Raw genomic sequence first — 25,000 nt, forward strand, 5'->3', positions numbered from 1 at the left:
GCATTTCTTTTCACAGTTCTTTTTGACAGACATTTTAGTGACAAACCTGAGCGTGCGCTTCACTGAGTTTATGAACTTACATTCATATTTTGTTGAAGTATTATTCAATAAATATATTTATAAAGGATTTTTGAATTGTTGCTATTTTTAGAATATTTAAAAAAAATCTCACGTACCCCTTGGCATACCTTCAAGTACCCCCAGGGGTACGCGTACCCCCATTTGAGAACCACTGTACTAGGTCATAAAATCAGTGTCAGTTGAGTCGGTCCATAGGTTGCCTGTAGGGATTTTTAATGTCCAGCAGATGTCAGTATTCAGTGACACAGTATCGACACAGTATCAATACAGTTTTGCAATGTGTCAAAACGCTTCATGAGGCCTCATCAACCCATCACTACCTTAAAGTATGATTCACATTCAGAATGTTCCATCCTTCTATATATGGTAGTTGGAGTTGCAGACAACTTCATTACTGCTAAATAGCAGTTTTCAGTAATGTCACAGAAGATGCAGGATTTGATTTAACATTGAAGTGGTGAAACTTCCTATAAGAGGACAGCTGTAGTGCTGTATTCTGACCATCATGTCATATTTCATTTCAGCTTTTTTTTTAAATTTTTTATATGGTCCTCAGTAGTTACGTACAAATGTGTGTGAATTATGCAAAATTATTTAAATTTGGTCCCCCATGAACCATATTAACTCTTTTTTCCCCAGGGTCCCCAGTAAGAATGATCAGCACATTACTTCATCAATCCAGAGATTTAAAGACGTGTATGAGCTAACTGGGCAGTGGACATTTTTACACCATTTTTTTTATGCCTCCACAACCTGTAGAAAGGGTGGTCTCCACAAGGTATGATCAAAAACTTGGTCCCCATTCCAAATGATAACCAGTGTGTGTGTGTGTGTGTGTGTGTGTGTGTGTGTGTGTGTGTGTACTTGTCTCAACATCCTTGTGTGGACATACACTTGACAAACCACCCTTTCTGTGAGGACCTTTTGACTTGTGAGGACATTTGCCTGGTCCTCACAACTACAGAAGTAAAATATTTGTTTTACTTTGTGTGTTTTGCATTCTGAAGTGAGGTTGCAACTCTCTACTCCCATCTAGTGCTACATATTTTTTTTCATCATTCTAGCTATAGTGGAAAGGGGGGCCCTCACAACCTGCTAACCCAGGGGTCGGCAACCCGCGGCTCTAGAGCCGCATGCGGCTCTTTAGCGCCGCCCTAGTGGCTCTCTGGTGCTTTTTCAAAAATGTATGAAAAATGGAAAAAGATGAGGGGAAATTTTTTTTTGTTTGTTTTAATAAGGTTTCTGTAGGAGGACAAACATGACACAGACCTCCCTAATTGTTATAAAGAACACTGTTTATATTAAACATGCTTCACTGATTCGAGTATTTGGCGATTGCCGTTTTGTCCTACTAATTTTGGCGGTCCTTGAACTCACCGTAGTTTGTTTACTTGTATAACTTTCTCCGACTTTCTAGGACGTGTTTTATGCCACTTCTTTTTCTGTCTCATTTTGTCCACCAAACTTTAAACGTTGTGCGTGAATGCACAAAGGTGAGTTTTGTTGATGTTATTGACGTGTGTGGAGTGCTAATCAGACATATTTGCTCACTGCATGACTGCAAGCTAATTGATACTAACATGCTATTTAGGCTAGCTATATGTACATATTGCATCATTATGCCTCATTTGTAGGTATATTTGAGGTCATTAAGTTTCCTTTAAGTCCTCTTAATTCAATTTATATCTCATGACACACTATCTGTATGTAATATGGCTTTTAATTTGTTGCGGCTCCAGACAGATTTGTTTTTGTATTTTTGGTCCAATATGGCTCTTTCAACATTTTGGTTTGCCGACCCCTGGACTAGCCAAACGTGGGTCCACACAAAGTAGGCAAGACATGTATGTGTGTGTGTGTGTGTGTGTGTGTGTGTGTGTGTGTGTGTGTGTGTGTACTGTACTCTTATGTATTTATGTATACATTTGTATATGCAGTACATGTTTTGTACATTTATACAATAATGTAAACTGAATGAAAATAGGTTGAGAAATGAGCAAGACATGATTTATTTTCAATTTAGATGTGTTACCTTCATTGAGTACTTTGCTGTCCTTAAAAAATGGCCAACTCACAAGAACTTACTACTACCGTATTTTTCAGACTATAAGTCGCAGTTTTTTTCATAGTTTGGCCGGGGGTGCGACTTATACTCAGGAGCGACTTATGTGTGAACTGATTAACACATTAGCGTAAAATATCAAATAATATTATTTAGCTCATTCACGTAAGAGACTAGACGTATAAGATTTCATGGGATTTAGCGATTAGGAGTGACAGATTGTTTGGTAAACGTATAGCATGTTCTACCAACCCCGTTTCCATATGAGTTGGGAAATTGTTTTAGATGTAAATATAAACGGAATACAATGATTTGCAATTCCTTTTCCAACCCATATTCAATTGAATGCACTTCTAAGACAAGATATTTGATGTTCAAACTCATAAACTTTATTTTTTTTTGCAAATAATAATTAACTTAGAATTTCATGGCTGCAACACGTGCCAAAGTAGTTGGGAAAGGGCATGTTCACCACTGTGTTACATGGCCTTTCCTTTTAACAACACTCAGTAAACGTTTGGGAACTGAGGAGACACATTTTTGAAGCTTCTCAGGTGGAATTCTTTCCCATTCTTGCTTGATGTACAGCTTAAGTTGTTCAACAGTCCGGGGGTCTCCGTTGTGGTATTTTAGGCTTCATAATGCGCCACACATTTTCAATGGGAGACAGGTCTGGACTACAGGCAGGCCAGTCTAGTACCCGCACTCTTTTACTATGAAGCCACGTTGATGTAACACGTGGCTTGGTATTGTCTTGCTGAAATAAGCAGGGGCGTCCATGGTAACGTTGCTTGGATGGCAACATATGTTGTTCCAAATCTGTATGTACCTTTCAGCATTAATGGCGACTTCACAGATGTGTAAGTTACCCATGTCTTGGGCACTAATACACCCCCATACCATCACACATGCTGGCTTTTCAACTTTGCGCCTATAACAATCCCGATGGTTCTTTTCCTCTTTGGTCCGGAGGACACGACGTCCACAGTTTCCAAAAAACAATTTTAAATGTGGACTCGTCAGACCACAGAACACTTTTCCACTTTGTATCAGTCCATCTTAGATGAGTTCAGGCCCAGCGAAGCCGACGGCGTTTCTGGGTGTTGTTGATAAACGGTTTTCGCCTTGCATAGGAGAGTTTTAACTTGCACTTACAGATGTAGCGACCAACTGTAGTTACTGACAGTGGGTTTCTGAAGTGTTCCTGAGCCCATGTGGTGATATCCTTTACACACTGATGTCGCTTGTTGATGCAGTACAGCTTGAGGGATCGAAGGTCACGGGCTTAGCTGCTTACCTGCAGTGATTTCTCCAGATTCTCTGAACCCTTTGATGATATTACGGACCGTAGATGGTGAAATCCCTAAATTCTTTGCAATAGCTCGTTGAGAAAGTTTTTTCTTAAACTGTTCAACAATTTGCTCACGCATTTGTTGACAAAGTGGTGACCCTCGCCCCGTCCTTGTTTGTGAATGACTGAGCATTTCATGGAATCTACTTTTATACCCAATCATGGCACCCACCTGTTCCCAATTTGCCTGTTCACCTGTGGGATGTTCCAAATAAGTGTTTGATGAGCATTCCTCAACTTTATCAGTATTTATTGCCACCTTTCCCTACTTCTTTGTCACGTGTTGCTGGCATCAAATTCTAAAGTTAATGATTATTTGCAAAAAAAAAAAAAATGTTTATCAGTTTGAACATCAAATATGTTGTCTTTGTAGCATATTCAACTGAATATGGGTTGAAAATAATTTGCAAATCATTGTATTCTGTTTATATTTACATCTAACACAATTTCCCAACTCATATGGAAACAGGGTTTGTATATGTTATAGTTATTTGAATGACTCTTACCATAATATGTTGCGTTAACATACCAGTTGGTTATTTATGCCTCATATAACGTACACTTATTCAGCCTGTTATTTATTTTAAATTGCCTTTCAAATGTCTATTCTTGGTGTTGGGTTTTTATCAAATATATTTCCCCCAAAAAATGCAACTTATACTCCAGTGCGACTTATATATGTTTTTTTCCTTCTTTATTATGCATTTTCGGCCGGTGCGACTTATACTCCGCAGCGACTTATACTCCGAAAAATACGGTATGTGTGTGTATGGTCAAATCTACCTAGCAACAGCGGTCGGTCCTCACAACTACAAAAGTAAAATATTGTGTGGTTTGCATTCTGAAGTGAGGTTGCAACTCTCTACTCCCATCTAGTGCTAGATATATATTTTTCATCATTCTAGCTATAGTGGAAAGGGGGGCCTTCACAACCTACCAGTGACGTGCGGTGAGGTTGATGGCTGGTGAGGCACTGACTTCATCACAGTCAGATTTACAAACATATGAACCCTAAAGAGTATCTTATTCACCATTTGATTGGCAGCAGTTAACGGGTTATGTTTAAAAGCTCATACCAGCATTCTTCCCTGCTTGGCACTCAGCATCAAGGCTTGGAATTGGGGGTTAAATCACCAAAAATGATTCCTGGGCGCGGCGCCGCTGCTGCCCACTGCTCCCCTCACCTCCCAGGGGGTGATCAAGGGGATGGGTCAAATACAGAGGACAAATTTCATTACACCTAGTGTGTGTGTGACAATCATTGGTACTTTAACTTAACTTTAACTTTACACATACAAACTGTAGCACACAAAAAAGCACATTTAATAAAAAAAACGTTTTTATTGTCTTACCTTTACTTAGAAATTAAGTCCATGCGCCGCAACTAAAGCCCTCACTTAAACTTTCCACATGCAAGATTGAATCTATTTAAAAAAGTGTAACCGAGGGTTTATAAATGTCACCTATACTGTATGAAACTACAAACTAACAAACACGGAGGCTCCAGTTTACACGAGGACCACTTTATTTACCTTCTTTCAAAAACTTCCGCTCCACTCCGTGTCATCACTTCCGCTCTTAGCGCCTTCAAAATAAGAGCTCAAGGCATATACTGTATAACAGCGCATAACAGGAACTTAACATCACAAAGAGGAAAACCCATGAAAATAGGTTACAAAAGTTATTTAATAAGAAGCCAAAAAGTGCAAAAACAATAATGTTCGTGTTGGAGGAGTTGTGAATTAGATACACCTGCAGTCTGCAGGTGTACCTAATGTTGTGGCCCTGCAGTCATTCACAACTCCTCCAACATTATTGTTTTTGCACTTTTTGGCTTCTTATGAAATATTTTTTTTAAATAGATTCAATCTTGCACGTGGAAAGTTTAAGTGTGGGCTTTAGTTGATATAACAATTCTACGGCGGGGGTGCAGGAGGCAGGATTACTGGAGCCTCAGCCAGTGCGTCTTTTGCAGCTGTTTTATGATCGCTCAGCACAAGAAATACGTTACACACATACAGTTGTTGACAAAATACACTGTACATTATATACCTCAGCTAACTAAACTATGGAAATGTATAATATAATTCATATAGCAATACGGTCTCACTGCACAGCAGGCCAGCAGTTAGCCGAGTCCGGAAACCATGTTGAGGCACTGAGTGACGTGCCTCAACTGGCTGCTGTTCACCGCACCGTCTCTTCTCAGTATTTGAACGGCAAATGTGAAAATTCAGCGATTTTGAATAAAAATAATCTAAAACTGGTGAAGTTAAATGGAAAATAACTTTATAGTATAATCACTGGATACATATAACAATTTAGTTAATTTTTTTTCTTTTTACATTTTTTTTCTTTCCATGATGGCACCTGCCTCTAATGACTGCACGCCACTGGTCCACACAAAGTAGGCAAGATATATATATATATGTGTGTGTGTGTGTGTGTGTGTGTGTGTGTGTGTGATGCTTTTACCCGCAGGAGAAGCGAGAGGATGCAAACTGCTGCAGTCCGTTCTCAGCAGCACACAAACTAAATTGACTTCTATCGCCTTCTATCGAGTTAGTGGCCAGATCTAGTTTCCTTCTCCTTCACTTTGCGTCTATCGGCTCTCTGTCAATGCCTCTCTCACTTCCTCTCTCTCTCTCTCTCTCTCTCTCTCACACACACACACACCGTCAGAAGCCATTAAGAAGCACCTGACTTGTGAATGTCAGTGAGTTCATGAGAGACAGTCTAGTGCAGGGCGAGCCAAATCTTGTATCCAGGGGTCTTTTTTATTTGGACGCCACCCTGCTAGATGATGAATGATGGTATATTTGTTGTCAAATACTGTAAGTGTATGCACACAGGGAACACTCCGCCCAGCCAATCTAATTGATGATCAGCTTTATTTGGCTGTTTGTGTCGAGAAAACTGCTTTTATTTTGAAAAGTAATGAATTATAGTTCGTATACAAAAAGTTTCCTACCAATAAACACACAAGTAGGGATGGGTACTTTTATTTGTACATTACTTAACAGTACAAATTGTTGGTACTTTAGTGCAGTGTTTCTCAACCTTTTCTGAGCCGAGGCACATTTTTTTCGTTGAAAAAATCCCAAGGCACACCACCAGCAAAAAAACATAAAAAAATTAAAGCTGCAAACAACGTTGGTCGGGCCTGCATATTTGGCTGGTGCTAGTCCTAAGTGTCCCAATACTTTTGTCCAGTTTTAGTCCTCAGTGTCCCAATACGTTTGTCAAGTTTTAGTCCCAAGTGTCCCAATAGTGTTGTCCAGTGTTCGTCCTAAGTGTCCCAATACTTTTGTTCAGTTTTATTCCTAAGTGTCCCAATACTTTTGTCCAGTTTTCGTCCTAAGTGTCCCAATATTTTTGTCAAGTTTTAGTCCCAAGTGTCCCAACACTTTTGTCCAGTTTTCGTCGTAAGTGTCCCAATACTTTTGTCCAGTTTTAGTCCAAAGTGTCCCAATACTTTTGTCCAGTGGTAGTCCGAAGTGTCCCAATACTACTGTCAAGTTTTAGTCCTAAGTGTCCCAATACTTTTGTCAAGTTTCAGTCCCAAGTGTCCAAATAGTGTTGTCCAGTGTTCGTCCTAAGTGTCCCAATACTTTTGTTCAGTTTTATTCCTAAGTGTCCCAATACTTTTGTCCAGTAGTAGTCCGAAGTGTCCCAATACTTATGTTAAGTTTTAGTCCTAAGTGTCCCAATACTTTTGTCCAGTTTTCGTCGTAAGTGTCCCAATACTTTTGTCCAGTTTTAGTTGTAAGTGTCCCAATACTTGTGTCCAGTGGTAGTCCGAAGTGTCCCAATACTAATGTCAAGTTTTAGTCCTAAGTGTCCCAATACTTTTGTCCAGTTTTAGTCCTAAGTGTCCCAATACGTTTGTCAAGTTTTAGTCCCAAGTATCCCAATAGTGTTGTCCAGTGTTCGTCCTAAGTGTCCCAATACTTTTGTTCAGTTTTATTCCTAAGTGTCCCAATACTTTTGTCCAGTAGTAGTCCGAAGTGTCCCAATACTTATGTCAAGTTTTAGTCCTAAGTGTCCCAATACTTTTGTCCAGTTTTCGTCGTAAGTGTCCCAATACTTTTGTCCAGTTTTAGTTGTAAGTGTCCCAATACTTGTGTCCAGTGGTAGTCCGAAGTGTCCCAATACTACTGTCAAGTTTTAGTCCTAAGTGTCCCAATACTTTTGTCAAGTTTCAGTCCCAAGTGTCCCAATACTTTTGTCCAGTGGTAGTCCGAAGTGTCCCAATACTTATGTCAAGTTTTAGTCCTAAGTGTCCCAATACTTTTGTCCAGTTTTAGTCCTAAGTGTCCCAATACTTTTGTCCAGTTTTAGTCCTAAGTGTCCCAATACGTGTGTCAAGTTTTAGTCCCAAGTGTCCCAATAGTGTTGTCCAGTTTTCGTCCAAAGTGTCCCAAAACTTTTGTCCAGTTTTATTCCTAAGTGTCCCAATACTTTTGTCCAGTTTTCGTCCTAAGTGTCCCAATACTTTTGTCCAGTTGTAGTCCTAAGTGTCCCAATACTTTTGTCCAGTTTTAGTCCTAAGTGTCCCAATACGTTTGTCAAGTTTTAGTCCCAAGTGTCCCAATAGTGTTGTCCAGTGTTCGTCCTAAGTGTCCCAATACTTTTGTTCAGTTTTATTCCTAAGTGTCCCAATACTTTTGTCCAGTTTTCGTCCAAAGTGTCCCAATACTTTTGTCAAGTTTTAGTCCCAAATGTCCCAATACGTTTGTCCAGTTTTTGTCGTAAGTGTCCCAATACTTTTGTCAAGTTTTAGTCCTAAGTGTCCCAATACTTTTGTCCAGTTGTAGTCCTAAGTGTCCCAATACTTTTGTCCAGTTTTAGTCCTAAGTGTCCCAATACGTGTGTCAAGTTTTAGTCCCAAGTGTCCCAATAGTGTTGTCCAGTTTTCGTCCAAAGTGTCCCAATACTTTTGTCCAGTTTTATTCCTAAGTGTCCCAATACTTTTGTCCAGTTTTCGTCCTAAGTGTCCCAATACTTTTGTCAAGTTTTAGTCCCAAGTGTCCCAATACTTTTGTCCAGTTTTCGTCGTAAGTGTCCCAATACTTTTGTCCAGTTTTAGTCCAAAGTGTCCCAATACTTTTGTCCAGTGGTAGTCCGAAGTGTCCCAATACTTATGTCAAGTTTTAGTCCTAAGTGTCCCAATACTTTTGTCCAGTTTTAGTCCTAAGTGTCCAATACGTGTGTCAAGTTTTAGTCCCAAGTGTCCCAATAGTGTTGTCCAGTTTTCGTCCAAAGTGTCCCAAAACTTTTGTCCAGTTTTATTCCTAAGTGTCCCAATACTTTTGTCCAGTTTTCGTCCTAAGTGTCCCAATATTTTTGTCAAGTTTTAGTCCCAAGTGTCCCAACACTTTTGTCCAGTTTTCGTCGTAAGTGTCCCAATACTTTTGTCCAGTTTTAGTCCAAAGTGTCCCAATACTTTTGTCCAGTGGTAGTCCGAAGTGTCCCAATATTTATGTCAAGTTTTAGTCCTAAGTGTCCCAATACTTTTGTCCAGTTTTAGTCCTAAGTGTCCCAATACTTTTGTCCAGCTTTAGTCCTAAGTGTCCCAATACGTGTGTCAAGTTTTAGTCCCAAGTGTCCCAATAGTGTTGTCCAGTTTTCGTCCTAAGTGTCCCAATACTTTTGTTCAGTTTTATTCCTAAGTGTCCCAATACTTTTGTCCAGTTTTCGTCCTAAGTGTCCCAATACTTTTGTCAAGTTTTAGTCCCAAGTGTCCCAATAGTGTTGTCCAGTTTTCGTCCTAAGTGTCCCAATACTTTTGTTCAGTTTTATTCCTAAGTGTCCCAATACGTTTGTCCAGTTTTCGTCCTAAGTGTCCCAATACTTTTGTCAAGTTTTAGTCCCAAGTGTCCCAATACTTTTGTCAAGTTTTAGTCCCAAGTGTCCCAATACTTTTGTCCAGTTTTTGTCGTAAGTGTCCCAATACTTTTGTCCAGTTTTAGTCCTAAGTGTCCCAATACTTTTGTCCAGTTTTAGTCCAAAGTGTCCCAATACTTTTGTCCAGTTTTCGTCGTAAGTGTCCCAATACTTTTGTCCAGTTTTAGTCCAAAGTGTCCCAATACTTTTGTCCAGTGGTAGTCCGAAGTGTCCCAATACTTATGTCAAGTTTTAGTCCTAAGTGTCCCAATACTTTTGTCCAGTTTTAGTCCTAAGTGTCCCAATACGTTTGTCAAGTTTTAGTCCCAAGTTTCCCAATAGTGTTGTCCAGTGTTCGTCCTAAGTGTCCCAATACTTTTGTTCAGTTTTAGTCCTAAGTGTCCCAATACTTTTGTCCAGTTTTAGTCCAAAGTGTCCCAATACTTTTGTCCAGTGGTAGTCCGAAGTGTCCCAATACTTATGTCAAGTTTTAGTCCTAAGTGTCCCAATACTTTTGTCCAGTTTTAGTCCAAAGTGTCCCAATACTTTTGTCCAGCTTTAGTCCTAAGTGTCCCAATACGTGTGTCAAGTTTTAGTCCCAAGTGTCCCAATAGTGTTGTCCAGTTTTCGTCCAAAGTGTCCCAAAACTTTTGTCCAGTTTTATTCCTAAGTGTCCCAATACTTTTGTCCAGTTTTTGTCCTAAGTGTCCCAATACTTTTATCAAGTTTTAGTCCCAAGTGTCCCAATACTTTTGTCCAGTTTTCGTCGTAAGTGTCCCAATACTTTTGTCCAGTTTTAGTTGTAAGTGTCCCAATACTTGTGTCCAGTGGTAGTCCGAAGTGTCCCAATACTAATGTCAAGTTTTAGTCCTAAGTTTCCCAATACTTTTGTCAAGTTTCAGTCCCAAGTGTCCAAATACTTTTGTCCAGTTGTAGTCCTAAGTGTCCCAATAATTTTGTCCAGTTTTCGTCGTAAGTGTCCCAATACTTTTGTCCAGTTTTCGTCGTAAGTGTCCCAATACTTTTGTCCAGTTTTAGTTGTAAGTGTCCCAATACTTTTGTCCAATTGTAGTCCTAAGTGTCCCAATACTTTTGTCCAGTTTTCGTCGTAAGTGTCCCAATACTTTTGTCCAGTTTTAGTTGTAAGTGTCCCAATACTTTTGTCCAGTTTTCGTCCAAAGTGTCCCAATACTTTTGTCAAGTTTTAGTCCCAAATGTCCCAATACGTTTGTCCAGTTTTTGTCGTAAGTGTCCCAATACTTTTGTCAAGTTTTAGTCCTAAGTGTCCCAATACTTTTGTCCAGTTGTAGTCCTAAGTGTCCCAATACTTTTGTCCAGTTTTAGTCCTAAGTGTCCCAATACGTGTGTCAAGTTTTAGTCCCAAGTGTCCCAATAGTGTTGTCCAGTTTTCGTCCAAAGTGTCCCAATACTTTTGTCCAGTTTTATTCCTAAGTGTCCCAATACTTTTGTCCAGTTTTCGTCCTAAGTGTCCCAATACTTTTGTCAAGTTTTAGTCCCAAGTGTCCCAATACTTTTGTCCAGTTTTCGTCGTAAGTGTCCCAATACTTTTGTCCAGTTTTAGTCCAAAGTGTCCCAATACTTTTGTCCAGTGGTAGTCCGAAGTGTCCCAATACTTATGTCAAGTTTTAGTCCTAAGTGTCCCAATACTTTTGTCCAGTTTTAGTCCTAAGTGTCCAATACGTGTGTCAAGTTTTAGTCCCAAGTGTCCCAATAGTGTTGTCCAGTTTTCGTCCAAAGTGTCCCAAAACTTTTGTCCAGTTTTATTCCTAAGTGTCCCAATACTTTTGTCCAGTTTTCGTCCTAAGTGTCCCAATATTTTTGTCAAGTTTTAGTCCCAAGTGTCCCAACACTTTTGTCCAGTTTTCGTCGTAAGTGTCCCAATACTTTTGTCCAGTTTTAGTCCAAAGTGTCCCAATACTTTTGTCCAGTGGTAGTCCGAAGTGTCCCAATATTTATGTCAAGTTTTAGTCCTAAGTGTCCCAATACTTTTGTCCAGTTTTAGTCCTAAGTGTCCCAATACTTTTGTCCAGCTTTAGTCCTAAGTGTCCCAATACGTGTGTCAAGTTTTAGTCCCAAGTGTCCCAATAGTGTTGTCCAGTTTTCGTCCTAAGTGTCCCAATACTTTTGTTCAGTTTTATTCCTAAGTGTCCCAATACTTTTGTCCAGTTTTCGTCCTAAGTGTCCCAATACTTTTGTCAAGTTTTAGTCCCAAGTGTCCCAATAGTGTTGTCCAGTTTTCGTCCTAAGTGTCCCAATACTTTTGTTCAGTTTTATTCCTAAGTGTCCCAATACGTTTGTCCAGTTTTCGTCCTAAGTGTCCCAATACTTTTGTCAAGTTTTAGTCCCAAGTGTCCCAATACTTTTGTCAAGTTTTAGTCCCAAGTGTCCCAATACTTTTGTCCAGTTTTTGTCGTAAGTGTCCCAATACTTTTGTCCAGTTTTAGTCCTAAGTGTCCCAATACTTTTGTCCAGTTTTAGTCCAAAGTGTCCCAATACTTTTGTCCAGTTTTCGTCGTAAGTGTCCCAATACTTTTGTCCAGTTTTAGTCCAAAGTGTCCCAATACTTTTGTCCAGTGGTAGTCCGAAGTGTCCCAATACTTATGTCAAGTTTTAGTCCTAAGTGTCCCAATACTTTTGTCCAGTTTTAGTCCTAAGTGTCCCAATACGTTTGTCAAGTTTTAGTCCCAAGTTTCCCAATAGTGTTGTCCAGTGTTCGTCCTAAGTGTCCCAATACTTTTGTTCAGTTTTAGTCCTAAGTGTCCCAATACTTTTGTCCAGTTTTAGTCCAAAGTGTCCCAATACTTTTGTCCAGTGGTAGTCCGAAGTGTCCCAATACTTATGTCAAGTTTTAGTCCTAAGTGTCCCAATACTTTTGTCCAGTTTTAGTCCAAAGTGTCCCAATACTTTTGTCCAGCTTTAGTCCTAAGTGTCCCAATACGTGTGTCAAGTTTTAGTCCCAAGTGTCCCAATAGTGTTGTCCAGTTTTCGTCCAAAGTGTCCCAAAACTTTTGTCCAGTTTTATTCCTAAGTGTCCCAATACTTTTGTCCAGTTTTTGTCCTAAGTGTCCCAATACTTTTATCAAGTTTTAGTCCCAAGTGTCCCAATACTTTTGTCCAGTTTTCGTCGTAAGTGTCCCAATACTTTTGTCCAGTTTTAGTTGTAAGTGTCCCAATACTTGTGTCCAGTGGTAGTCCGAAGTGTCCCAATACTAATGTCAAGTTTTAGTCCTAAGTTTCCCAATACTTTTGTCAAGTTTCAGTCCCAAGTGTCCAAATACTTTTGTCCAGTTGTAGTCCTAAGTGTCCCAATAATTTTGTCCAGTTTTCGTCGTAAGTGTCCCAATACTTTTGTCCAGTTTTCGTCGTAAGTGTCCCAATACTTTTGTCCAGTTTTAGTTGTAAGTGTCCCAATACTTTTGTCCAATTGTAGTCCTAAGTGTCCCAATACTTTTGTCCAGTTTTCGTCGTAAGTGTCCCAATACTTTTGTCCAGTTTTAGTTGTAAGTGTCCCAATACTTGTGTCCAGTGGTAGTCCGAAGTGTCCCAATACTACTGTCAAGTTTTAGTCCTAAGTGTCCCAATACTTTTGTCAAGTTTCAGTCCCAAGTGTCCAAATAGTGTTGTCCAGTGTTCGTCCTAAGTGTCCCAATACTTTTGTTCAGTTTTATTCCTAAGTGTCCCAATACTTTTGTCCAGTAGTAGTCCGAAGTGTCCCAATACTTATGTTAAGTTTTAGTCCTAAGTGTCCCAATACTTTTGTCCAGTTTTCGTCGTAAGTGTCCCAATACTTTTGTCCAGTTTTAGTTGTAAGTGTCCCAATACTTGTGTCCAGTGGTAGTCCGAAGTGTCCCAATACTAATGTCAAGTTTTAGTCCTAAGTGTCCCAATACTTTTGTCCAGTTTTAGTCCTAAGTGTCCCAATACGTTTGTCAAGTTTTAGTCCCAAGTATCCCAATAGTGTTGTCCAGTGTTCGTCCTAAGTGTCCCAATACTTTTGTTCAGTTTTATTCCTAAGTGTCCCAATACTTTTGTCCAGTAGTAGTCCGAAGTGTCCCAATACTTATGTCAAGTTTTAGTCCTAAGTGTCCCAATACTTTTGTCCAGTTTTCGTCGTAAGTGTCCCAATACTTTTGTCCAGTTTTAGTTGTAAGTGTCCCAATACTTGTGTCCAGTGGTAGTCCGAAGTGTCCCAATACTACTGTCAAGTTTTAGTCCTAAGTGTCCCAATACTTTTGTCAAGTTTCAGTCCCAAGTGTCCCAATACTTTTGTCCAGTGGTAGTCCGAAGTGTCCCAATACTTATGTCAAGTTTTAGTCCTAAGTGTCCCAATACTTTTGTCCAGTTTTAGTCCTAAGTGTCCCAATACTTTTGTCCAGTTTTAGTCCTAAGTGTCCCAATACGTGTGTCAAGTTTTAGTCCCAAGTGTCCCAATAGTGTTGTCCAGTTTTCGTCCAAAGTGTCCCAAAACTTTTGTCCAGTTTTATTCCTAAGTGTCCCAATACTTTTGTCCAGTTTTCGTCCTAAGTGTCCCAATACTTTTGTCCAGTTGTAGTCCTAAGTGTCCCAATACTTTTGTCCAGTTTTAGTCCTAAGTGTCCCAATACGTTTGTCAAGTTTTAGTCCCAAGTGTCCCAATAGTGTTGTCCAGTGTTCGTCCTAAGTGTCCCAATACTTTTGTTCAGTTTTATTCCTAAGTGTCCCAATACTTTTGTCCAGTTTTCGTCCAAAGTGTCCCAATACTTTTGTCAAGTTTTAGTCCCAAATGTCCCAATACGTTTGTCCAGTTTTTGTCGTAAGTGTCCCAATACTTTTGTCAAGTTTTAGTCCTAAGTGTCCCAATACTTTTGTCCAGTTGTAGTCCTAAGTGTCCCAATACTTTTGTCCAGTTTTAGTCCTAAGTGTCCCAATACGTGTGTCAAGTTTTAGTCCCAAGTGTCCCAATAGTGTTGTCCAGTTTTCGTCCAAAGTGTCCCAATACTTTTGTCCAGTTTTATTCCTAAGTGTCCCAATACTTTTGTCCAGTTTTCGTCCTAAGTGTCCCAATACTTTTGTCAAGTTTTAGTCCCAAGTGTCCCAATACTTTTGTCCAGTTTTCGTCGTAAGTGTCCCAATACTTTTGTCCAGTTTTAGTCCAAAGTGTCCCAATACTTTTGTCCAGTGGTAGTCCGAAGTGTCCCAATACTTATGTCAAGTTTTAGTCCTAAGTGTCCCAATACTTTTGTCCAGTTTTAGTCCTAAGTGTCCAATACGTGTGTCAAGTTTTAGTCCCAAGTGTCCCAATAGTGTTGTCCAGTTTTCGTCCAAAGTGTCCCAAAACTTTTGTCCAGTTTTATTCCTAAGTGTCCCAATACTTTTGTCCAGTTTTCGTCCTAAGTGTCCCAATACATTTGTCAAGTTTTAGTCCCAAGTGTCCCAATACTTTTGTCCAGTTTTCGTCGTAAGTGTCCCAATACTTTTGTCCAGTTTTAGTCCAAAGTGTCCCAATACTTTTGTCCAGTAGTAGTCCGAAGTGTCCCAATACTTATGTCAAGTTTTAGTCCTAAGTGTCCCAATACTTTTGTCCAGTTTTAGTCCTAAGTGTCCCAATACTTTTGTCCAGTTTTAGTCCTAAGTGTCCCAATACTTTTGTCCAGTTTTAGTCATAAGTGTCCCAATACTTTTGTCCAGCTTTAGTCCTAAGTGTCCCAATACGTGTCAAGTTTTAGTCCCAAGTGTCCCAATAGTGTTGTCCAGTTTTCGTCCAAAGTGTCCCAAAACTTTTGTCCAGTTTTATTCCTAAGTGTCCCAATACTTTTGTCCAGTTTTCGTCGTAAGTGTCCCAATACTTTTGTCCAGTTTTAGTCCAAAGTGTCCCAATACCGAGGCACATTTTTTTCGTTGAAAAAATCCCAAGGCACACCACCAGCAAAAAACATAAAAAAATTAAAGCTGCAAGCAGCGTTGGTCGGGCCCGCATATTTGGCTGGTGCTAGTCCTAAGTGTCCCAATACTTTTGTCCAGTTGTAGTCCTAAGTGTCCCAATACTTTTGTCCAGTTTTCGTCCTAAGTGTCCCAATACGTTTGTCAAGTTTTAGTCCCAAGTGTCCCAATACTTTTGTCCAGTTTTCGTCGTAAGTGTCCCAATACTTTTGTTCAGTTTTATTCCTAAGTGTCCCAATACTTTTGTCCAGTTTTCGTCCTAAGTGTCCCAATACTTTTGTCAAGTTTTAGTCCCAAGTGTCCCAATACCTTTGTCCAGTTTTAGTCCTAAGTGTCCCAATGCTTTTGTCCAGTTTTAGTCCCAAGTGTCCCAATACTTTTGTCAAGTTTTAGTCCCAAGTGTCCCAATACTTTTGTCCAGTTTTCGTCGTAAGTGTCCCAATACTTTTGTCCAGTTGTAGTCCTAAGTGTCCCAATACTTTTGTCCAGTTTTAGTCCAAAGTGTCCCAATACCTTTGTCCAGTGGTAGTCCGAAGTGTCCCAATACTTATGTCAAGTTTTAGTCCTAAGTGTCCCAATACTTTTGTCCAGTTTTAGTCCCAAGGGTCCCAATACTTTTGTCCAGTTTTAGTCCTAAGTGTCCCAATACGTGTGTCAAGTTTTAGTCCCAAGTGTCCCAATAGTGTTGTCCAGTTTTCGTCCAAAGTGTCCCAAAAATTTTGTCCAGTTTTATTCCTAAGTGTCCCAATACTTTTGTCCAGTTTTCGTCCGAAGTGTCCCAATACTTTTGTCAAGTTTTAGTCCCAAGTGTCCCAATACGTTTGTCCAGTTTTCGTCGTATGTGTTCCAATACCTTTGTCCAGTTTTATTCCAAAGTGTCCCAATACTTTTGTCCAGTGGTAGTCCGAAGTGTCCCAATACTTATGTCAAGTTTTAGTCCTAAGTGTCCCAATACTTTTGTCCAGTTTTAGTCCTAAGTGTCCCAATACTTTTGTCCAGCTTTAGTCCTAAGTGTCCCAATACTTTTGTCAAGTCGTAAAATCAAAACCGGAGCAGTAATCAAAACTCTGTTCCATACTTTTAATCAGAAGGGTTCAATCTCTCTCCTGTGTTAGTTTGAAGCCGAAACAACAAACGTGCTCAGAGGAGATAATGTTTGAAGACAGGTGACCGGTTTTTACAAACATTTTGTTTTGAAGGGGGAATTGCAAACTTCCTGTTGATTTTTGCTGAAGGATGTCAATGAATGAAATGTAGGTCTAAGTAAGACCTACATAGAGGTTTTTGTTTCATGTCTCTCCGACCTTCCCAGTGGGAGTTACAGGCAGTTTTGTCATTTGTTTCTTCCGAGGAGCAGTTTTGTCTGCGTTTTATTCCTAGGAAGCGCTAGAGCGCAATTTTGAGATTTGGGGTTAGGTTTTTTTTTTACTAGATAGCAATTTTTGCCAGTCCTGATGTGTGCGTTCAGTTTGGTGAGTTTTGAAGCATGTTAAGGGGGTCAAATTACAGCTCAAAGAGGCAAAAGTCACTGTTTTTAGTACATTTTTGTCTTGAAGGGGGAATTGCCAACTTCCTGTTGATTTTTGCTGAAGGGTGTTAATGAATGAAATGTAGGTCTCAGTAAGACCTACATAGAGGTTTTTGTTTCATGTCTCTCCGACCTTCCCAGTTTTGTCATTTGTTTCTTCCGTGGAGCAGTTTTGTCTGCGTTTTATTCCTAGGAGGCGCTAGAGCGCAATTTTGAGATTTGGGGTTAGGTTTTTTTTTTACTAGATAGCAATTTTTGCCAGTCCTGATGTGTGCGTTCAGTTTGGTGAGTTTTGAAGCATGTTAAGGGGGTCAAATAACAGCTCAAAGAGGCAAAAGTGACTGTTTTTAGTACATTTTTGTCTTGAAGGGGGAATTGCAAACTTCTTGTTGATTTTTGCTGAAGGATGTCAATGAATGAAATGTAGGTCTCAGTAAGACCTACATAGAGGTTTTTGTTTCATGTCTCTCCGACCTTCCTAGTGGGAGTTACAGGCAGTTTTGTCATTTGTTTCTTCCGAGGAGCAGTTTTGTCTGCGTTTTATTCCTAGGAGGCGCTAGAGCGCAATTTTGAGATTTGGGGTTAGGTTTGTTTTACTAGATAGCAATTTTTGCCAGTCCTGATGTGTGCGTTCAGTTTGGTGAGTTTTGAAGCATGTTAAGGGGGTCAAATTACAGCTCAAAGAGGCAAAAGTGACTGTTTTTAGTAAATTTGTGTCTTGAAGGGGGAATTGCCAACTTCCTGTTGATTTTTGCTGAAGGATGTCAATGAATGAAATGTAGGTCTAAGTAAGACCTACATAGAGGTTTTTGTTTCATGTCTCTCCGACTTTCCCAGTGGGAGTTACAGGCAGTTTTGTCATTTGTTTCTTCCGAGGAGCAGTTTTGTTTGCGTTTTATTCCTAGGAGGCGCTAGAGCGCAATTTTGAGATTTGGGGTTAGGTTTTTTTACTAGATAGCAATTTTTGCCAGTCCTGATGTGTGCGTTCAGTTTGGTGAGTTTTGAAGCATGTTAAGGGGGTCAAATTACAGCTCAAAGAGGCAAAAGTGACTGTTTTTAGTACATTTTTGTCTTGAAGGGGGAATTGCCAACTTCCTGTTGATTTTTGCTGAAGGATGTTAATGAATGAAATGTAGGTCTAAGTAAGACCTACATAGAGGTTTTTGTTTCATGTCTCTCTGACCTTCCCAGTGGGAGTTACAGGCAGTTTTGTCATTTGTTTCTTCCGAGGAGCAGTTTTGTTTGCGTTTTATTCCTAGGAGGCGCTAGAGCGCAATTTTGAGATTTGAGGTTAGGTTTTTTTTACTAGATAGCGATTTTTGCCAGTCCTGATGTGTGCGTTCAGTTTGGTGAGTTTTGAAGCATGTTAAGGGGGTCAAATAACAGCTCAAAGAGGCAAAAGTGACTGTTTTTAGTACATTTTTGTCTTGAAGGGGGAATTGCCAACTTCCTGTAGGTTTTTGTTTCATGTCTCTACGATATTCCTACTGGAAGTTATAGGACGTTTTGTCTGTGTTTTTTCCTAGGGAGCGCTAGAGCGCAATTTTGAGTTTTGGGGTTTGGTTTTTTTATTAGATGGCAATTTTCGCCAGTCCTGATGTGTGTGTCAAATATGGTGAGTTTTGAAGCATGTTAAAGGGGTCAAATTACAGCTCAAATAGGGCGGCGGAATAATAATAATAAAACCTTACAAATTCAATAGGGTCCTCTGTCCCATTGTAAAAGGACTCCCTTTGGGATTCCTTTTACAATGGGCCTTGCGGGCCCTAATTAAACTCAGCACCCGATATTGACAGTGAAAAGTCATCCTCGCAATTGTTGGATACAAATTCTAACCATAACCAACCATGCACTGCAGCTCTTGTCTCAAAGTAGGTGTACTGTCACCACCTGTCACATCACACTGTGACGTATTTGGAGTATTTTGGTGTTTTCCTGTGTGTTAGTTCTTGTCTGGCGCTCCTATTTTGTTGTTGATTGAGATGTACTTTGTGGACGCCGTCTGCTGCGCCACACGCTGTAAGTCTTTGCTGTCGTCCAGCATTCTGTTTTTTGTTTACTTTGCAGCCAGTTCAGTTTTATTTTCGTTTTGCGTAGCCACCCCTAAGCTTCAGTGCCTTTTGTTTATTTTTGGTTTAAGCATTAGACACCTTTTTACCTGCACGTCGCCTGCATATTGTGATCACGACAGAGGTGGGTAGTAACGCGCTACATTTACTCCGTTACATCTACTTGAGTAACTTTTAGGATAAATTGTACTTCTAAGAGTAGTTTTAATGCAACATACTTTTACTTTTACTTGAGTATATTTATAGAGAAGAAACGCTACTTTTACTCCGCTACTTTTATCTACATTCAGCTCGCTACTCGCTACTAATTTTGATCGATCTGTTAATGCACGCTTTGTTTGTTTTGGTCTGTCAGACAGACCTTCATAGTGTTTCAACAAATACAGTCACTGGTGACGTTCACTCCGTTCCACCAATCAGATGCAGTCACTGGTGACGTTGGACCAATCAAACAGAGCCAGGCGGTCACATGACCTGACTTAAACAAGTTGAAAAACGTATTCGGGTGTTACCATTTAGTGGTCAATCGTACGAAATATGTACTGTACTGTGCAATCTACTAATAAAAGTTTCAATCAATCAATCAAAAGTGTGAAGGAAAAAATACCCTTTTTTATTTCAACCGTTCATCCCGTCAAAAGCCTAAAGACTGACTGCACAGTTCCTGTCTTCACAATAAAAGTGCCGCCCCATCGCGCCTGCGCTTTCAAAATAAGAGTCTCCGAAAGCCAGCGCTAGCAAGCTAGCAAGCGACGGAGTTTGCCGCCAATGTATTCCTTGTAAAGTGTAAAAAAACGAATATGGAAGCTGGACAAATAAGAAGCCAAAAACCAACCACTTTCATGTGGTATTAGACAGAAAGGAGGAACTTTTTTTCTCCTCCATTTGAAAACGTGGACGTTATCATCACTACTGTCTGATTACAATCAATATAAGTCATCAGAATCAGGTAATACACCAACTTATATTCTTGTTTTCATGAAAGAAAGGAATCTATATGTTAAACATGCATGTATATTCATTAAAACACCTTTAACATGTAAACAAAAACGGCAAAATAAATAAATATAAATTATATACTGTATATATCAATGTATGTATATATATATATATATATATATATATATGTGTGTATATATATATATATATATATATATGTGTGTGTGTGTATGTATATATATATATATATATATATATATATATATATATATATATATATATATATATATATATATATATATGTGTGTGTATATGTTACTCATCAGTTACTCAGTACTTGAGTAGTTTTTTCACAACATACTTTTTACTTTTACTCAAGTAAATATTTGGGTGACTACTCCTTACTTTTACTTGAGTAATAAATCTCTAAAGTAACAGTACTCTTACTTGAGTACAATTTCTGGCTACTCTACCCACCTCTGGATCACGACACATCATGTTCCTGACGTCTCCAAAGCAATTAACTACCTGCTGCCACCTACTGATACGGAAGGGTATTACACAGTTACTCTGCCGATCGTTTGACATCACAAATAATTACTGGTTTGCAAATAATATTTTTAACCCGATTAGGTGAAATTACATAATTGACCACGGTACACTAGTGTGCCACGGCACAGTGGTTGAAAAATGTGTGTTAATAGGTGTTTTATCATACAACTATATATACACCGTTTTTTTTCGGAGTATAAGTCGCACCTGCCGAAAATGCATAATAAAGAAGGAAAAAAACCATATATAAGTCGCACTATGAAAAAAACTGCGACTTATAGTCCGAAAAATACGGTCTATATTTTTCTATTTATTTAACAGTGAGCTTATAATGATAAATGTTCTTTCGTCCAAGTCTCATTTGCAAGTATTGCAGTAGGGAAGGGGATTCAATTGGCCCCATTCCTGGAGGAAGTCTCCTGAAAGCGATAAAAAGTGCCACTCTGCATTTGGTCCGAGCTGGAATTGCCACAAAACACATTTGTCACGTTTCATGTGTCAGGTAAACCGCGACAAATGGGGGGGCCATGTGAATCCCCTTCTTACTGTGTATGATAAGAGTTCGCATGCAGGTTTAATTATTATTCATTAGTGTACTTTTACTGTAAGATCATAGTGTACTTTCACAGTACTATGCATTCATTAGTGTACTACTGTACTTTTACTATAAAAATCATTAACTATGCCTTGATTAGTGTACTTTTACAGGACTATGCAATCATAAAAGCGTACTTTTATAGTAAGATGCCTTGATTAGTGTACTTTTACAGTAAAATGCATTCATTAGTGTACTACTGTACTTTTACAGTAGGATGCATTAACTACTTCACAGTACTATGCCTTGATTAGTGTACTTTTACAGTACTATACATTAATTGTAGTCTACTCTTACAGTACTATGCATTGATTATAGTGTACGTTTTACACTACTGTGCATTGATTAGTCTACTTTTACAGTACTATGCCTTAATGTACTTTAAAGTACTATGCCTTCAATGTAGTATACTTTTACAATACTATGCGTTGGTTACAGTGTACTTTTACAGTACTATGCCTTAGTGTACTTTTACAGTATCATGCATTCATTATAGTGTACTTTTACAGTACTATGCCTTCATTAGTGTACTTTTGCAGTACTATGCATTGGTCAATGTACTTTTTACAGTAATATGCATTGATTATAGTGTACTTTTTACAGGATTATATATTGATCAGAGTGTAGTATTTACAGTATTATGCATTGAATACAGTTTATTTTTGACAGTACTATGCGTTGTTAATATTAATTTTTATAGTACTATGCATTGATCAGTGTACTTATTACAGCATTATGCAGTGATTATAGAGTACTTTTTACAGTACTATGCATGCACTTTTTATGGTACTAGAAAATGACCAGTGTACGTTTTACAGTACTGTGCATTGATTACAGAGTACTTTCTTATAGTACTTTACATTGATCAGTGTACTTTTCACAGTGTTATGCATTGATTATACAGTACTCTGTGTACTTTTTACAGTACTATGCCTTGTTTATAGAGTACTTTTTATTGTACTACGCATTGGTTACGCATTGGTCAGTGTACTTTTTACAGTATTATGCCTGCACCTTTTACAGTACTATGATTTATTTATAGTGTACTTTATATAGTACTCTGCGTTGATTATGCAGTACTTTTCACAGTACTGTGCGTTTATTATTCAGTACTTTTCACAGTACTCTGCGTTGATTATTCAGTACTTTTTACAGTACTCTGCGTTGATTATACAGTACTTTTCACTGTACTCTGCGTTTATGATTCAGTACTTTTCACAGTACTCTGCGTTGATTATTCAGTACTTTTTACAGTACTCTGCGTTGATTATTCAGTACTTTTTACAGTACTCTGCGTTTATTATTCAGTACTTTTCATAGTACTCTGCGTTGATTATACAGTACTTTTCACAGTACTCTGTGTTTATTATTCAGTATTTTTCACAGTACTCTGCGTTGATTATTCAGTACTTTTTACAGTACTGTGCGTTGATTATACAGTACTTTTCACTGTACTCTGCGTTTATTATACAGTACTTTTCACAGTACTCTGCGTTGATTATTCAGTACTTTTGACAGTACTCTGCATTGATTATTCAATACTTTTGACAGTACTCTGCGTTGATTATACAGCACTTTTCACAGTACTCTGCGTTGATTATGCAGTACTTTTCACAGTACCCTGCGTTGATTAAACAGTACTTTTCACAGTACTTTCCATTGATTATTCAGTACTTTTCACAGTTCGCTGCGTTGATTATGCAGTACTTTTCACAGTACTCTGTTGATTATACAGTAATTATCACAGTACTCTGCGTGTACTTTTCACAGTACTCTGCTTTGATTTTGCAGAACTTTTCACAGTTCTCTGCGTTGATTATACAGTACTTTTCACGGTATTCTGCATTGATTATTCAGTACTTTTCACAGTACTCTGCATTTATTTTTCAGTACTTTTCACAGTACTCTGCGTTGATTATGCAGTACTTTTCACAGTACTCTGTTAATTATACAGTAATTATTACTGTACTCTGCGTGTACTTTTCACAGTACTCTGCGTTGATTATGCAGTACTTTTCACAGTACTCTGCGTTGATTATGCAGTACTTTTCACGTTACTCTGCGTTGATTATTCAGTACTTTTCACAGTACTCTGCATTGATTATTCAGTACTTTTCACATTACTCTGCGATGATTATACAGTACTTTTCACAGTACTCTGCGTGTACTTTTCACAGTACTCTGCGTTGATTATGCAGTACTTTTCACGTTACTCTGTGTTGATTATGCAGTACTTTTCACGGTATTCTGCGTTGATTATTCAGTACTTTTCACAGTACTCTGCGTTGATTATTTAGTACTTTTCACGGTATTCTGCGTTGATTATTCAGTACTTTTTACAGTACTCTGCGTTGATTATGCAGTACTTTTCACGTTACTCTGCGTTGATTATGCAGTATTTTTCACATTACTCTTTGTTGATTATACAGTACTTTTCACAGTACTCTGCGTTGATTATACAGTACTTTTCACGGTATTCTGCATTGATTATTCAGTACTTTTCACAGTACTCTGCATTTATTTTTCAGTACTTTTCACAGTACTCTGCGTTGATTATGCAGTACTTTTCACAGTACTCTGTTAATTATACAGTAATTATTACTGTACTCTGCGTGTACTTTTCACAGTACTCTGCGTTGATTATGCAGTACTTTTCACAGTACTCTGCGTTGATTATGCAGTACTTTTCACGTTACTCTGCGTTGATTATTCAGTACTTTTCACAGTACTCTGCATTGATTATTCAGTACTTTTCACATTACTCTGCGATGATTATACAGTACTTTTCACAGTACTCTGCGTGTACTTTTCACAGTACTCTGCGTTGATTATGCAGTACTTTTCACAGTACTCTGCGTTGATTATTCAGTACTTTTCACATTACTCTGCGATGGTTATACAGTACTTTTCACAGTACTCTGCGTTGATTCTGCAGTACTTTTCACAGTACTCTGCGTTGATTATTCAGTACTTTTCACATTACTCTGCGATGGTTATACAGTACTTTTCACAGTATTCTGCGTTGATTCTGCAGTACTTTTCACGTTACTCTGTGTTGATTATGCAGTACTTTTCACGGTATTCTGCGTTGATTATTCAGTACTTTTCACAGTACTCTGCGTTGATTATTTAGTACTTTTCACGGTATTCTGCGTTGATTATTCAGTACTTTTTACAGTACTCTGCGTTGATTATGCAGTACTTTTCACGTTACTCTGCGTTGATTATTCAGTACTTTTCACAGTACTCTGCGTTGATTATGCAGTACTTTTCACAGTACTCTGTGTTGATTATGCAGTACTTTTCACAGTACTCTGCGTTGATTGTGCAGTACTTTTCACGTTACTCTGCGTTGATTATGCAGTACTCTGCGTTGATTATACAGTACTTTTCACGGTATTCTGCGTTGATTATTCAGTACTTTTTACAGTACTCTGCGTTGATTATGCAGTACTTTTAACAGTACTCTGCATTGATTATTCAGTACTTTTCACATTACTCTGCGTTGATTATACAGTACTTTTCACAGTACACTATGTGTACTTTTCACAGTACTCTGTGTGTACTTTTCACAGTACTCTGCGTTGATTATGCAGTACTTTTCACAGTACTCTGCGTTGATAATGCAGTACTTTTCACAGTATTCTGCGTTGATTTTGCAGTACTTTACACGGTACTCTGCATTGATTATGCAGTACTTTTCACAGTACTCTGTGTTGATTATGCAGTACTCTTCACAGTGTCGATTGTACAATACTTTTCACTGTGTTATGCGTCTAGTTTTCACAGTACTCTGCGTTGATTATGCAGTACTCTTCACAGTACTCTGTGTTGATTATACAATTATTTTCACTGTATTATGCGTGTACTTTTCGCAGTACTCTTTGTGTACTTTTCACAGTACTCTGTGTGTACTTTTGACAGTCATGTGTCTAAAGTTGCCGAGCGGACATTTAGCGTGGTGACTCACCATGATGGAGTAGACGAGGGCCACGAT

The 25,000-nt window shown here is 38.7% G+C and overlaps 1 protein-coding gene across 1 annotated transcript in view; it reads right to left on the reverse strand.

The window, feature by feature from the left end:
- trarg1a (trafficking regulator of GLUT4 (SLC2A4) 1a) overlaps window positions 1–25,000 on the reverse strand; it is a 51,069-nt gene that overhangs the window by 25,284 nt on the left and 785 nt on the right. The window contains exon 1 of the mRNA XM_061925834.1: window positions 24,974–25,000. This exon is cut by the window's right edge and continues 785 nt beyond it. Coding sequence (XP_061781818.1) covers window positions 24,974–25,000 — 27 coding nt within the window. The remainder of the gene's footprint in view (window positions 1–24,973) is intronic.

The sequence above is a fragment of the Nerophis lumbriciformis genome, linkage group LG30 (assembly GCF_033978685.3).
Source record: "Nerophis lumbriciformis linkage group LG30, RoL_Nlum_v2.1, whole genome shotgun sequence".
Classification (NCBI taxonomy): Eukaryota; Metazoa; Chordata; class Actinopteri; order Syngnathiformes; family Syngnathidae; genus Nerophis; species Nerophis lumbriciformis.